The 16,095-nt window shown below is 43.8% G+C and overlaps 1 protein-coding gene across 2 annotated transcripts in view; it reads left to right on the top strand.

Annotated features, from left to right (window-relative positions):
• The window catches only part of ITGAE (integrin subunit alpha E), a 137,773-nt gene that overhangs the window by 57,091 nt on the left and 64,587 nt on the right, over window positions 1-16,095 (top strand). For both annotated transcript variants that reach the window (XM_030222426.1, XM_030222424.1), the window contains exons 10-13: window positions 1,075-1,228; window positions 6,648-6,798; window positions 8,688-8,755; window positions 15,284-15,419. In XM_030222426.1, coding sequence (XP_030078286.1) covers window positions 1,075-1,228; window positions 6,648-6,798; window positions 8,688-8,755; window positions 15,284-15,419 — 509 coding nt within the window. The remainder of the gene's footprint in view (window positions 1-1,074; window positions 1,229-6,647; window positions 6,799-8,687; window positions 8,756-15,283; window positions 15,420-16,095) is intronic.

The raw sequence follows: 16,095 nt of genomic DNA, 5'->3' as shown, positions 1-16,095 counted from the left end.
CTTATATTCCGCCTGAACCGATATACTCATATCACCCCTCTTCTCAGGTCACTTCACTGGCTTCCAATCAGATACCGCATACAGTTCAAGCTTCTCCTTCTTACCTACAAATGCACTCAGTCTGCAGCCCCTCATTACCTCTCTACCCTCATTTCCCCTTACGTTCCCGCCCGTAACCTCTGCTCACAGGACAAATCCCTCCTCTCAGTACCCTTCTCCACCACCGCCAACTCCAGGCTCCGCTCATTCTGCCTCGCCTCACCCTATGCTTGGAATAAACTTCCTGAGCCCTTACACCAAGCCCCCTCCCTACCCATCTTCAAATCCTTGCTCAAAGCCCACCTCTTCAATGTTGCTTTCGGCACCTAACCTTTATACCTTTCAGGAAATCTAGACTGCCCCTATTTGACTCACTGTACATTTGTCCTTTAGATTGTAAGCTCCTTTGAGCAGGGACTGTCCTTCTATGTTAAATTGTACAGTGCTGCGTAACCCTAGTAGTGCTTTAGAAATGTCAAGCAGTAGTAGTAGTAGTAATAATAATTATTTATTATTATTATTTGTTATATTTGTATCCCACATTTTCCCACCTTTTGCAGGCTCAATGTGGCTTACATATAACTGTTAACAGCGTTAGCCAATTACGGTCTGAACAAATACATGGTATGAATGAATACAAAGTGATATTGTGATAGAATGAGGTACATGTAATTATTTGGGTGCCAAAGAAAAAAGGTGGGCTAAATATGGTAAACCCTTTGATATACTGTGCCATTATATGCATTCATTTTAACCTGAACCAATGGTTCAGTTTTGGTTTGTGTTAATGATATAATGTATTTTGCCTCGGTGGGTTATGCCCCTATTGTTGGCATGGAACAGAAGGTTACAGATGACCATCCCATACCCAGGCTCTGAAAAGATATCTGACATCACTCTCCAGGACAGAGTTGTACAAACTCATTCCTTTCCCTGTATCTAACATTGTTTTTGTACAATTAACTGTTTCTTGTGCTTGACAAGTGATATATCATGTTTTTAATTAAGTTGTCTTGTGTTTCTAATTGAAATTAGAACTGAGATCTTCAATAAAAGTAACGGACACAAGGAAGGAGCAACTAAAATCATTGTGGTCTTGACTGATGGGGAAATATTTCGGGACTCCCGGAATTTAGAAGACGTGATTAACATGCCTGAAATGAAAGACGTTGAGCGCTATGCGATAGGGGTAGGTAACATGATTTGTGTATTGGGTACACAGAAAGGACACAGACATTGAAACACAAACCAGGATCTGCAGAATTTCATCTTCTGTTGACATCATGTCTCCTAGAATACACTTATTCTGTAAACATTGACCACCTGATATTTAAAACCATTTAACTGGCCAGGCACTTAACAGGCCATCCTGCAATATTCAGCGGGAGATAGATGGTTATTTCTCACTGAATACTGCAAGTTAGCGCTTAGCAGATAACCAGTTATTTCATACGATATAACTGGCTTTCCGCTGATATTGATCATGTTGCTGGCTAAGTTTGTTGGCCAAATTAGGCCACCGAAATAGCATGCCTATCTTTGGCCAGGTTCAATTTAATCAGCCAGTGCTGAATATTGGCTTGGCCGGTTAAGTTGAAAGCAGCCAAAAAAACACTCAGATATTCAGTGCCGGTCACTGGAAGCAGCCCAGCATTGAATATCCGGGCTCAGCGCCAACCGTAAAAATCAGCCCGGCTTACTCCTGTGGTTTAAATATCGGGCCCTGAGAGGCTGACATTTCAAAAGATTTCACTGAGTAATTTTGTGAGATACCCAGACAAATCTTTTCCTTTTTAAATTCTCCTTCCCTTTACTAGTTAAATTTGTCAGACAGAAAAAAATTTAGCTGCCACCAGAGAGGGAGTAGTGTCATGGTTGTGGCCGTGCCCTTATGTTCAGACCTACTGTTTCTCTGTATCTAGCTCTGTGACTTCTCCAGTCTGCCTTTTTTCCTGTTGTTGTTCTTCCTGTTAGCCAAGCCTTGCTTTGGTGTCCCTGAAGCCAAGCCTCGCTTTGGTCTCCCTGCTTCTGCTTCATTTCCTACTTGTGAGATCACCAGCCTACTCCTTTATAAGGACCCAGGGAGCTTTCTTATGTGGCCTTTGCAACAGGTCTATTTTTCTTTTTCTTGTTGTTTGATTCTGAGGGAACTGGTCTTCTTGTTAATCTGTGTCTTTGGGCACAGCCCTGAGCCCTGTGTGAGTGGTTTTGGTTTGAAACAGTATGGATTACCTTCCTGTTAGGTTTGCTTTCAAGCAAAGCCCTCTTCTGTTTCTGTGTGTGTGTTCTGGTTTAAACCTGTATGGGTTACTTGTCTGTTAACTTTGCTCCTCAAGCAAAGTCCTGTTCTGTGTGGTTCTGGTTTGAACCTGAATAGACTCTTTTCTTGTTGTTTAGGCTCCCCAGCTTAAGCCTGTTCCGTTTCCTTGTGTGGTTTCCCTTGTTACCTTTCACTGTTCAGAGAGCCGGTTGTTGCCAGCCCAGCTGCATTTCTTGATTACTTTGCTTCCACAGCCTAGCTGCTTCCCTGATTACCTTGCTCCTGTGCAGCTGGGTGTACTCTGTCTCTGCCTGCTTTTCCCTTCCTTTCCTGGCTGAGTTCTGGTAAGAACATTGCTTGTGTTTTCCTTTGTTTGCTTTATACCTTTGACTGCAGTGTAAGCCCTGCTTCTTTCTGAGGTGTTTTAGAAGCAGCCCTTCCCTTTAGCCCGCTTTACCTCTTTGTCTGTTGTGTCTGTCTCCTGATTCTTGTGAACATTCCTCCTTAGCTGATTTGTGTATGTAAAGGCAGCCTTTCCTGTTTGCTTGATTTTCCCTTTGACTTTAGTGTCTGTTATTTGATTGTGTCGCACAGCCTTGTGTATTCTTATGAGTGGCTTCCCCTTTCCTTTGAGTCCTGTATGGCTAGCTTTATGTAGTCTTATGAGTGGATTCCCTTTACCCTTGAGTGCTGTGTGGCACAGCCTTGTGTATTTCTATAGGTGGTTTCCCTTTACTCTTTCCCTGAGTGCTGTATGGTACAGCCTAGAGTATTCCTTTGAGTAGCTTCCTCTTTTCCCTGAGTGCTGTATGGTATAATCTAGAGTATTCTTTTGAGTGGCTTCCCTTTTCCCTGAGTGCTGTAAGGTACAGCCTAGAGTGTTTTATGAGTGGATTCCCTTTCCCTTGAGTGCTGTGTGGCACAGCCTTGTGTATTCCTATAGGTGGCTTCCCTTTACCCTTGAGTGCTGTATGGTACAGCCTAGAGTGTTCCTATGAGTGGCTTCCCCTTTCCCTGAGTGCTGTATGGTACAGCCTAGAGTGTTCGTATGAGTGGCTTCCCCTTTCCTTGAGTGCTGTATGGTTCAGCCTAGAGTGTTCCTTTGAGTGGCTTCCTCTTTTCCCTGAGTGCTGTATGGTACAGCCTAGAGTATTCCTTTGAGTGGCTTCCCTTTTTCCTGAGTGCTGTATGGTACAGCCTACAGTGTGTCTATGAGTGGCTTCCCCTTTCCCTGTGTGCTGTATGGCCAGTCTTATGTATTTCTATGAGTGGCTTCCCTTTTTCCTTGAGTGCTGTGTGGCACAGCCTAGTGTATTCCTATGAGTGGTTTCCCTTTTTCCTTGAATGCCTAGTGGCACACCCTTGAGTATTCCTTTGAGTGGCTTCCCTTTTCCCTGAGTGCTGTATGGTATAGCTTAGAGTGTTCCCTCATGAGTGGTTTCCCTTATCCTTGAGTTCTGTATGGCTGTTACGATTGTGCCCTTGTTTCATGCTCTCCTTCCTCTCGCCACCTGGTGGCTGCAATAGACTGTCTGTTTACTGTCACCCATTCCAGACTTCAGCTCAGTTCAGTCCATATCTTCCGGGCTGCCAGAATTGCTTTTCTTGTTTGTACCTGAACAGCACCCGTAGTTGTCTTGTGATTGCTGCAGCTGAACTTCAGCTGCTGAGGGGCTTATTAGCTATCTGGAAACTTCTGTGTTTGCCTTTGCATTGCCTAAGGCTCTGGTTTGTTGGTGCTGGTTGCACTTCTGCCTAGTTTGGGTTTATTCTGGTTCCTTGTCTGATTCTAGTTAGTCTGTATGTAGTTTAGCTTAGGGATTGCTTGTTTCCTAGTCTTTTTTCTTGCTTGTCTTTCTGTGTTTAGTTTCTGTTTGTCTGTGTCTCTTGCTTAGTGGCTGCTTTGCAGCTTTCAGTCCTGTCTCTTGTCTGTCAGTATTGGTTCCCTGTTTCAGTGGCTGCTTAGCAGCTTTCAGTTCCTGTCCTTTAGCTTGTCCTTTTCCTGCTTTGTGTAGTTTGTCTGTCTGTGTGTCCTTGCCCAGTTTCCTGCCTTGCTGCCCATGTACTTTCCCCTCTGACCCTCAGCCCCTGTTCAGCCTAGTGGGGATTCTGTTCCTGTTCTATCCTGCAAGTCCTGCCGGCCGCCTAGAACCAGGGGCTCAACTCCTGGGGAAGGGTGGCCAAGTGCAGGTGAAGTCTAGCCGTCCCTGTCAGAGCTCTGTCAGTGTCTCTGGTGTGGGGTGGTTTTGCCTGCCACTGATGCTCCTCGGCAGTGGCCCAAGGGCTCACAAACCTAGCTTTTGCCTGGAAAACCTAACAATGGCATTGCTGTGAGTGTTCCTTTGTGTGGCCTTGTCTTGAGAGTTCCCTGTGTGACTTTTATTTGAGCCCTCTCTTTGTGATATCTGTTTGACTTGGTTAGGATTATTTGTTTATAGCTGTGAATCTAGCACAGCCCTGAGTGTCCTCTCTGTTTGTTTGGTTCTGTTTCTGCTTGAGTGGGTGGTTCTTCTGTTTAGCTGGGACTACTAGCCCAGCCCTGTGCTACCTCCCTGTGTGATGTCTGTTTGACTTGGTTAGGACTATTCATTTATAGCTAGGGTTCTAAGCCCAGTCCTGTGCTGCCTTCCTGTGTGGTTTCCTTATCTTTTACTCATAGTTTCTACCATGTGAGTCTAGTGGGGTTGTTTCTCCCCCTTCAGTTTATTTGTGCTTGTGTGTAGGGTCTTTTGACCTCTTGTTTGTGGCTCTGTGTGGTGCAGTGTGTGTGCGCACTGCTTGAGTAGTACTTGCTCAAGAGATTCTGTTCTGTTTCTTTCCTCTTCCCTCTGATATGATTTGGTTCCAGTTCGGCCATGAGGCCTGTACTCTTGGACTCTGTATGAGTGGGTTCCGGGTAGGCCGTGAGGCCCACCTGAGTGGTCTATCTCCCTTTTCTGGTGGTGCTTGTTGCTTGTCTTGAGTGTTCTCTGTCTATTTGCCATGTCTAGTATTCTGTTTCTATTCAGTGACTAGTTTGCCTCTGCTCTGTGCCTCCCCAAAGGACTTGTCTGCTGCAGCCTGGCTGTAGCCCAAGGGCTCACCATCCTGGGTTCCATGACAAGTAGGAGTTATTTTAGCGGAATGGTAATAGTTTAGTCAGGATGGTACTGAATCTAGCTCGATAACTTTGGTCACTGGCAGAAGCTGGCCTAAAACGAACTGGAAGTCTTTATCCAGTTATATTTATTTATTTATTAGGATTTATTTACCGCCTTTTTGAAGGAATTCACTCAAGGCGGTGTACAGTAAGAATAGATCAAACATGAGCAATAGGCACTTTATTTAGTGGCACTTCAGTACTGTTAGGTATCAGCAAGTCTTCTCAGGAGTAGCCTCCACACAAGAACTCTCCCAGAGGGGCTACAACAAACTCAAGACTACCTTTATTTCAGGAAGCAGGTGAAAGCCCGACCCTTCCCCCAAGCTTTCAATATGTCCCGCACACTCCTTTAAGTGAAATTGAGCATGCTCAGTTCACTAAAAGGAGCGTGCCAGACATGAGGGGAAGAGCGAGCAAGGCAGGCAAAACGGTAGCACCGAGACTGGCACTGGATGAAGGCTTCAGTTGGTGGGGGTTGGGGACCCCCGCCAGCAAAACCAGGGGCCAAGAAGAAATTTGAGGGGGCCCAGGTCCCCGTCGCCCCACTTAGCTATGCCACTGCTTTGTACTACCCATCTTGTCCTGTCTATATATCTCAACTGCATTTGGCCCCTCTCCCCCTGTTTTTAAACTGCCTGTGCCACTGACCTTTTCCTTGAGTCTGGCTGCTGCAAGTGCAGCTCAGCCTCCAAGTACCTTAAAGCGTCCTTTCTTCTTTGCAGGTAGTGGCACCAGCAGCTACATTCGCAGTCTGCTGCTGACGCTGGAACTTCCCTCTGCTGTGGCACGCCTTGTGGAAGAAGAAAGTTACATCAGAAGGGGGACGGGCCATGACCAAGAGAAGTTCCGGCATCTGTAATAGACAGCCAATGTAGCTGCCAGTGCCCCTGCACAGAGGAAGGGGGGGGGGTGTCTGAGACTGGATCGCGGGAGGGGGAGAGAGAAGGGCGTCCCAATCCTGGTCCTGGACCTAGGGACGGAAGGGAGAGAGGGATGTACTGGCAAATGGGAGGGAAGTTCTGGGCCCCCCATTGCCCTGGGCCCTTGGGCACTACCTGGTTGCCCATATGGTCAGCCTGCCTCTGCTGGGACCTCTTACTGTGCACTAGCCTGGCCCTCTGTGATTCTCTGGAAAGCATTAAATATGACAATTAATTGTTGGTAATTCCAGTTATCAGGTGGTTGTGTTCCTTTTCTTCCTTTAAGGTTGGAGAAGTCTTTAAGAAGACCAAGGCCATGCAAGAGCTGGAGCTCATTGCATCGGACCCCGACGATAAACACTTATTTCGTGTGACTAACTATTCTGCTCTAGATGGTCTACTCTCCATGCTACAACAGAAGATTTTTCAGGTGGAAGGTTAGCTAACCATTATCCTTTTTTTCCAACTTTTTGCTGTGTTCACAGAACAAGGTCAAAGATGGTTTTCTTTCCAATTCAGGCTTGCGCATTGATTCTGCTCTTGAGCCTGGTGATGGGTGTGCAGGAAAGACAGAGACTTATTGGGTTAAACACAGGGTGCTGTTGCTGAAACAATTCCAGATATTCAGCACCAATATCTGGGTAGTGGCTGGTGCTGAATGTTTGGATCAGGCAGTGAGTGCTGGTGCTAGCAGGGTAGCAGTGATATTCAGTCTACTACCCAGATAGCTATTTGGACGGCTTGTTTGTTCTCCTAATTTTATATGGATAATTATCTGGTTAGTGAACTGAATATTACCACTAACTGGATAACTCTGGGGACTGCACTTCCTCTGCTTATAGACCACCCTAGAGTTATCTGGATAACGCTGGAGTAGTCTGTAATGCTTTTCAGCGGCATTAGTGGAGGAGTGGCCTAGTGGTTAGGGTGGTGGACTTTGGTCCTGGGGAACTGAGGAACTGAGTTCAATTCCTGGCACAAGCAGCTCCTTGTGACTCTGGGCAAGTCACTTAACCCTCCATTGCCTGCCGCATTGAGCCTGCCATGAGTGGGAAAGCGCGGGGTACAAATGTAACAAAAATAAATAAAAAATAAATTATCCAGGTAATGCCGCTGAAAAGGTTGACCTTGGTCAGTGGCACTTATCTAGATGGCAGATGCTGCTATTCAGATAGGTGCTTTGAATGTTGAGCTGTCTGCATATATCACAATGTACTTATTACACACAGTCAGAAGAAGACATATCATATACATCATTCTCATACAGCTATAATTTACATATGACGTGCACAGTCAGAAGCAGATATATCATATAAATTGTTCTCATACAGTCACAATGTATATATCACACAATGTATGGAATTTTGTATGTCTAAATCAGGCTTGCCCAACCATTTCCTGTTGGGGGCCACATTTTACATATTTTAACATTCAGAGGGCCACATATGCCATCATATTTTGCTGCATGTTTTGTCAGCTAGTGGCGAAATATGACAGAGCATCATCCCCTCACAAATTTTTCCCAGTCTCACCCTTGTTCATGTAACCCCCTCCCCCCAGCCTTCACCCAGTCTCTCTTTCATGTAACCTCCCCATCCTTCACCCAGTTTCTTTTCCTTCACCTGCTTTCAGGTGTAGAAGAAACAGTGGGATTCCTTCTTCCCCACCACAACTTGGCTTTCTGCAAGCTTTAACCAAGTAGTGCTAGAAGTTTGGGTTGGTCTCACAATTTCAGTTCTTGCAAGACTTGAAACCACCAGATCAAACTAAATTTCTGGCACAGAGATCTGAGTTATGGGGGGAAGCAGAATCCTGCTGTAAGCAGCACAAGAATTGCTAAGCTTCTGAGGGCTGGGTTGTGGCCCATGGGCCATAGAATGGTCAAGCCTGGTCTACGTGCTTTGAAAATGAGCCTCATAGTCACATAGTAAATGGTACATATAAGAACCAATTGTCCCATCCAGTTTCCCCAGCTGTGTTGTTGGGCACATGAGCATATAACTTCCCACAGTTAAAACAGCATCAGCTCCTTGTCCATAACAATCCACCTTTTATCTGTCCCAAACATGTTTAAATGTAGATTACAGTGCTATCTTCTGTTCCTCCACTGGTGGTCCATCCCAGGTCGTCTTTCCTTTAGGTTCTTACACAATGCATATTTAAACCAGGCCCCGGGCCTCCTCCCATGCCTTACTACTGAGTTTTGTAATAATCCACATAGCCACCAACACTACTGACTCACAATTGCAAAGGGAGATACTGCATATCAGTCACACAAATCACAAGGAGCAATACCCTGTTTTTCTTACCCATGCTTCTCTTCTAGGTACCAAGGGAGAAGCTTTCCAGTTTGAATTGGCACAGATCGGTTTCAGCACCCAGATGCTGGAAAAGGTACAAGATTTTTAAAAGCATGTGCTGTCAGTTTGAAATGATTGATGAGAGGAGAGAGGGGCATCTGCTGATCGGTCTTACAGTGAGATGCCAAAGTTCATATCAGAATAATAAGAATAATTTGTATAACACATACAAGATGTACACAGTTCTTTACAGAGACGAATGCAGGGCAATTTTATAACAGGAGCATGAAGGCACAGAGGTACATATGCTGTCTGCTTTGTGCCTTTGTAACTTTTCACCTAAATTTGCATGGATATATGTGCATTTTATAACATATGGGGGGAAGGAATTTGATATATGGCCTTTCTGTGGTTACAATCAAATCGGTTTACATATTATATACAGGCACTTTTTCTTTTGTACCTGGGGCAATGGAGAATTAAGGGATCCTTTTACCAAGCTGCGGCAAAATGTTTTTGACGCACATCAGGGCCCCTTTTACTGCAGTGGGTAAAAGGTAGGTCTTTCTTTTTTTAAAGAAATGGCTGTGTGGCAAGTGACTTGACCAGAGTCACAAGAAGTTGCAATGGGAATCAAACCCAGTCCCCCAGGTTGTTAAGCCACTGCACTAACCATTAGGTCACTCCCCCATTCATATAGGCACATCTCTTACCTGTGGTCCAGCTTGGCCCAATCTACACTCTCAGGAATGCCTACATATATACTATCAGGTTTATTTTCGAAAGAGAAGGACGTTCATCTTTCGACACAAATTGGGAGATGGGCGTCCTTCTCCCAGGGTTGCCCAAATCGGCATAATCGAAAGCCGATTTTGGGCATCCTCAACTGCTTTCCATCGCGGGGACGCCCAAAGTTCCTGGGGGCGTGTTGGAGGCGTAGCGAAGCCGAGACTGGGGCGTGCTTAACACATGGGCGTCCTCGGCCGATAATGGAAAAAAGAAGGGCATCCCTGACGAGCACTTGGACAACTTTACTTGGTCCATTTTTTCTTACGACCAAGCCTCAAAAAGTTGCCCGAACTGACCAGATGACCACCGCAGGAAATCGGGGATGACCTGCCGTTACTTCCCCAGAAGTCACTAACCCCTTCCCACCCTAAAAAAAAAACTTTAAAAATATATTTTGCCAGCCTCAAATGTCATACCCAGCTCCCTGACAGCAGTATGCAGGTCCCTGGAGCAGTTTTAGTACTACTACTATTACTACTATTTTGCATTTCTATAGCGCTACAAGGCGTACGCAGCGTTGCACAAACATAGAAGAAAGACAGGCCCTGCTCAAAGAGCTTACAATATAATAGACAAAAAATAAAGTAAGCAAATCAAATCAATTAATGTGTACAGGAAGGAGGAGAGGAGGGTAGGTGGAGGCGAGTGATTACAAGTGGTTACGAGTCAAAAGCAATGTTAAAGAGGTGGGCTTTCAGTCTAGATTTAAAGGTGGCCAAGGATGGGGCAAGACGTAGGGGCTCAGGAAGTTTATTCCAGGCGTAGGGTGCAGCGAGACAGAAGGCACGAAGTCTGGAGTTGGCAGTAGTGGAGAAGGGAACAGATAAGAAGGATTTATCCATGGAGCGGAGTGCACGGGAAGGGGTGTAGGGAAGGACGAGTGTGGAGAGATATTGGGGAGCAGCAGAGTGAGTAAATTTATAGGTTAGTAGAAGAAGTTTGAACAGGATGCGAAAATGGATAGGGAGCCAGTGAAGCGACTTGAGGAGAGGGGTAGTATGAGTAAAGCGACCCTGGCGGAACACGAGATGGGCAGCAGAGTTTTGAACCAATTGGAGAAGGGAGAGGTGACTAAGTGGGAGGCCAGCAAGAAGCAGATTGCAGTAGTCTAAACGAGAGGTGACAAGGTGAAAGGACCCTTGGTCTTTTCACAGTGTGACATTACTTATGGGTGTGGATGATGGTTTTGGTAGAGTGCTCGGAAAGAAAGGGGCGGATTTTACGGATGTTGTAAAGAAAGAAACAACAGGTCTTGGCGATCTGCTGGATATGAGCAGAGAAGGAGAGAGAAGAGTCAAAGATGACCCCAAGGTTTCAAACTTCAGGCAGGCGGACCCAGGCCCATCCCCCCTCCCACCTGTTACACTTGTGGTGGTAAATGTGAGCCCTTCAAAACCCACCACAAACCCACTGTACCCACATCTAGGTGCCCCCCCTTCACCCCTTAGGGCTATGGTAGTGGTGTACAGTTGTGGGGAGTGGGCTTTAGGGGGGTTTGGGGGTCTCAGCACCCAAGATAAGGGAGCTATGCACCTGGGAGAAATTTCTGAAGTCCACTGTAGTGCCCCCTAGGGTGCCCAGTTGGTGTCCTGGCATGTGAGAGGTACCAGTGCACTACGAATGCTGGCTCCTCCCACGACCAAATGGCTTGGATTTGGTCTTTTCTGAGATGGGCGTCCTCGGTTTCCATTATCGCTGAAAACCGGGGATGAGCATCTCTAAGGACAACCATCAATAAGGTCAACCTAAATGTTGAGATTTGGGCGTCCCCGATCATATTATCAAAACGAAAGATGGACGCCCATCTTTTTTCGATAATATGGGTTTCCCCGCCCCTTCGCGAGGACGTCCTGTGAGGAAGCCCTCAGGAAAACTTGGGCGCCCCGTTCGATTATGCCCCTCCACATGTCAACTGTATGCCCTTTATTTTATTTGGATTTAGCTCACACCGTTAGTAGTTCAAAGCAAGTTACATTCAGGTACAACAGATATTTCCCTGTCGCAAGTGGTCTTACAGTTTGTAACTGAGGCAATTGAAGAGTAATGTGACTTTGTGTATACCCTTAGGCATAGTTTGGGGTAGGCATGAAATGTGATGCCCCCCCCCCCCCAAATGTTGCATGTGCTAATGCTATATTGGTCCCCCTCCCCCACTATCAATATGACTTTATTACCCTATGCCCTTCCAAAATAAGAAAGCAAACTACACCAATGCCCTGGGGCAATTTTATGTGCCTATTTCTGCATATGGAATACTGTTTTACATGCCAAAAAGAGTTATAAAATTACCCTCAAAATGAACAGCCCCTGCTCTTTGGAGTTTTTAGTCTACTCAAGATGGACAGACAGATGGGGTGGTTAAAGCAGTGGGCTGAGAACCAAGGAAGTCCAGTTCAAATCCCACTGCAGCTCCTTGTGACCTTGGGCAAGCCATCCTCCATTGTCTCAGGTGCAAACTTAGGGGTCCTTTTACTAAGGTGTGCTAACGGATGTAGTTCACACTAGTAAATTAGTATGCTCTTAGTACCATGCTGCACAAAGGGATACAGTGGGATGCACTGCATTTAGCACGCACTAAATCCATTAGTGTGCCTTAATAAAAAGATTGGAAGCCCTCCAGGGACAGGGAAATACCTATTTCACCTGAAGGTACACCGCTTCAATAGTTTTCAGGCTTGTAGGCTCTATGTAAGAAACAAAATAAACAGGACTCATAAACGAAAAACTATTAAGGAGGACAGTGTGGCTCCATGGAGGATGTTGATGATTACCAAATGTGATTTTGGAGCTGTAAATATTTAGTATAAGCTCTTTTTATAGATATTGTTACCAATTAGTCTGTTGTGATTTGAGTGCAAAAAAACATAGAATACCCATCATTGTCTTCTTGTTAAAGAAACCATGTCTAAAGATTTGCACCAGCTACCAAAAATAAATGTCCTATCTGATGTCCCAAACCAGTTAGTGAAAGCTGGTTGCCAGCTCTGGATCTGAGGTATTCATGCTTTTTTAAAAATAAATCAAAGATGTTTACCAACCTAATGGATAAATTGTTTTTTTTTTTTATTTATAGAGGTGGCAATTCTATAAAGTCTCGCCAAAATATAGGTTCCACAAAGAGGCAATGTGGGTAAGGTGTACCTTCTCCTAGGTTTGCCCACCATGAATCTACAGGGAAAGCAAAAGAGAATCCACAGACGTGGAGAACTCATGAAGTCCCACGGAGAAACTCAATAACAAAATGAAGTGGGAATAAAACCCAGGATTCCCAGAGACTGGACCACAACAGTAGTGAAAATGAAGCAAAGTTTATTAAACAATAAAATGATTCGACACAACGTTGTGTTTCGGCCAGAGGGCCTACATCAGGAGTCTACAAATAAAAACAATGTGTGATAGTAAGATACTGACAAAAACAAGATGTATTACAGAAAACACATGTAGTATTGAACATTAATAGATGTCTATGTTTATGACTTACGTATAGCATTGAAATCTTGAGCAAACTTGCTATGAAATGTAAAAACATGAATATGCAACAGAAATATATTTGTACTTGAGAAATCATATATAGAAAAAATATATAAAAAAATAAAACATATAGGTTAGTCCCTTTTCAATTATACTTACCCATAACCCAAATACAAAAATGTTTTAAAATTTGTTTATTTCTTAAGCTGAGTTATATGTTTAAAATATTACCTATTGAATAAAAGTGTATCGTCTGCTCTGTAATATTTCCTCAGATATCTATCTTTGTAAACCTAATGTTTAAAATGAATAAATAAATAAATAAATAAATAAATAAATAAATTTTGTTTATTTCTTTCACAATTTTCTTTATCATTTCCTCTTCTGGAAGTCAGATTCTACATATTTTAATGTATCTTTTTTAGAAATTTTTTTATTCATTTTGCCTATACATTTACACATATGGATGGTTACCTTGCACACCATTACTATGTAAATGCCATTTTTACATTTTCCTTTACTTTTATTTATTTTTTTTTCTATATATTTTTTCTATATATATGATTTCTCAAGTATATATTCATATTTCTGTTGCATATTCATGTTTTTACATTTCTTAGCAAGTTTGCACAAGATTTCAATGCTATACGTAAGTCATAAAAGTAGACATCTATTAATGTTCAATACTACATGTGTTTTCTGTTATATATCTTGTTTTTGCTAGTATCTTACTATCAAACTAATCCTAATATGAAGGAAGTCTCCTCTAATTTCAATTATTACAACAATCTAGAGTAGTGAGGAAATCAAAAATAGTGTATACTCAATTGGCGTATATCCAAAACCGTTGAAGTTGGGAATACCTTGAACGGAGATCAACGCATACCATAGGACCCTGAAGCAGGTGACAAAACGTTGGCCACCGTTGGTCATGGTCACGATTGGCGTTGATAAAGTCCCGTTGCAAGGAGGACCAGATCCATATAAGCTAAGTAGCTGTTAAATTCATGAGCCTTTTGAATTGCTTGTACAGTTTTGGTGAGACTATTTATATAAAGAAGAAAAGAACAAGAAAAATAATAGTTTAAAAATTGTAGTTCAGAGGTTTTTGGGCTGATGATGAAGCAGCCCAGCCCCCGTGAGCTATAGAGATACATAGCCGGGGGCTTCTTGAGGTCTTTCCTCTATACACTAATTGTGTGTTTTGGATATACGCCAATTGAGTATACACTATTTTTTTATCTCCTCACTACTCTAGATTGTTGTAGTATCTTATTATCACACATTGCTTTTATTTGTAAACTCCTGATGTAGGTGTGACTGCTTATGTCATGTCAATGCCGTGCTTAAGTGCGCCTTGCAGTGCATGTGCAACTCATAGTGTTCCATTAGTTGCATGTGTTGCTAGGCAGAATGCCCATGACATGCTCACGCTCTGGCTTCTTGTTGTTGCATGCTAAGTGATATGCATGCCATGTTTACAGATAGTGGCAGCCCTACTAAGGCAGGGGCATCAGGCAGCACTCTCCAGGGAGTGGCACTCTCCCCTTCCCTCCTGAACCCTCTTCCCCGTGTTTACCCTATTTTTTTCTTTTCCAAAAGGCGGCATTGGCAGCTGCAGCGGCAGTGATTCCCATAGGCTGCCCTGCTGCTGGCACCAGCCTCTTCTCCCTACTGCGGCCCGCCTCTTGATGTAACTTCCTGTTTCCTCAGAGGTGGACGCCACAGGCCAGCCTATGGAAATCATAAATGAAATGTTGCTGTCGTCACCTTTTATAAAAGGAAAAAAAAAAGGTAAATGCAGGGAACAGAGTTGAGGAAGGAAGGGGGGAGATGCCAGATTGGGCAGGGGGTGGCATCTCATCCCTGCCTTGGTTGGCAGATTGCCTTGGCCGCCCCTGTTTACAAAATAGTGCCTAGCACTTAGATGCGTATTTGCCAATTGAAGGCCTGAAACACAAATGTTTGTGCTAGTATTCTGTAAATGCTGGCATGCAATTGGCACCTTAATTTGGGCATGCCTTATAGAGTTGTCCTTAAAGTGCTTTCATGATATGGCATTACACCTAATCAGTACAATAACAATATTCTGAGTGAACTGGATAAATAATTTAGCAACCTGAATCCCCAGCCTTTGGAAGAAATTTACTAAGGATCACCTCAGTGATCAATGAAGAGTAGGTTTTGCACAATAAGCCTCCCTCTCCTATATAGGATAATGTCCTTTTTAAACTCCCAGTCAGAAAGAACCATATGATTCTTGTGTATATATCCTCTGTAGGGTCCTCAGGGCTGCATCATAAATAGTCATATTGCCTCTGGCAGACTTCCAGAACTAACTTGTCCTCTTTCCACTCTACAGGACTGCCTCTTGATGGGGGCAGTTGGTGCTTATGACTGGTCTGGAGGGCTTGTACAATATGATATACAGAAGGCAGAAATGGTATTTCTGAATGAATCTCATGAGAATATCGAGAGAGCAAAATATGGATACCTAGGTAAAGGAAGAGCAGATGTTTTACATGATTTGTGCCGTTTGGAAAGACTTGTGACTTGTGAAAGGACTTTGTGTATTGCATGAATCTGCATCTTGCTATTATTCAAACATATATAAAATCTTGGAACTAAAGTTTCTATGTAGTAAAACCTGGGGGCATTTTATAGTGGAGGCCAGGAAGGAGGGATAATATAGTAACACAGTAAATGATGGCAGATTAAGACCAACGTGGGCCATCCAAGCTGCCCAAAGAAGTAGTTTTCCACAGAATATTCTGCCAGAAAGTATAGTAGAAAGAAGGAAGACTCAGCCCAGAATGCACTAGACAGAAAGCAAGAGTAGGGTTACCATATGGCTCCAGAAAAAGTTGGAGGGGGGTGGGTTGGAGCTTGGAGCCTGATGTGAATAGATGCATGGAATGAGAGCTCCTCAGCTTGATCATCAAGTATGATTATTGTAGCCAAAATATATCTTTTACACTACTCTCACCACTTTCTGGATATGGCAGGGAACAAAACTCCAAAATCTGATTAACAATTCTCGGTGTTCTCCAGTTTGAAAAGACTGAAGACTAATCCTCCAACTCCAGCCAAGATGGCTGACAGAGTCAAATCAAAACTGCCAGACTCTGTTCTTGCAAAGATTGACACACTAAAAGACATGCTCAAAATGCAACT

The sequence above is a fragment of the Microcaecilia unicolor genome, chromosome 13, assembly GCF_901765095.1.
Source record: "Microcaecilia unicolor chromosome 13, aMicUni1.1, whole genome shotgun sequence".
NCBI lineage: Eukaryota > Metazoa > Chordata > Amphibia > Gymnophiona > Siphonopidae > Microcaecilia > Microcaecilia unicolor.
Note: the sequence above shows the minus strand (reverse complement) of the source record. Positions and strands in the feature narration are given on the sequence as shown.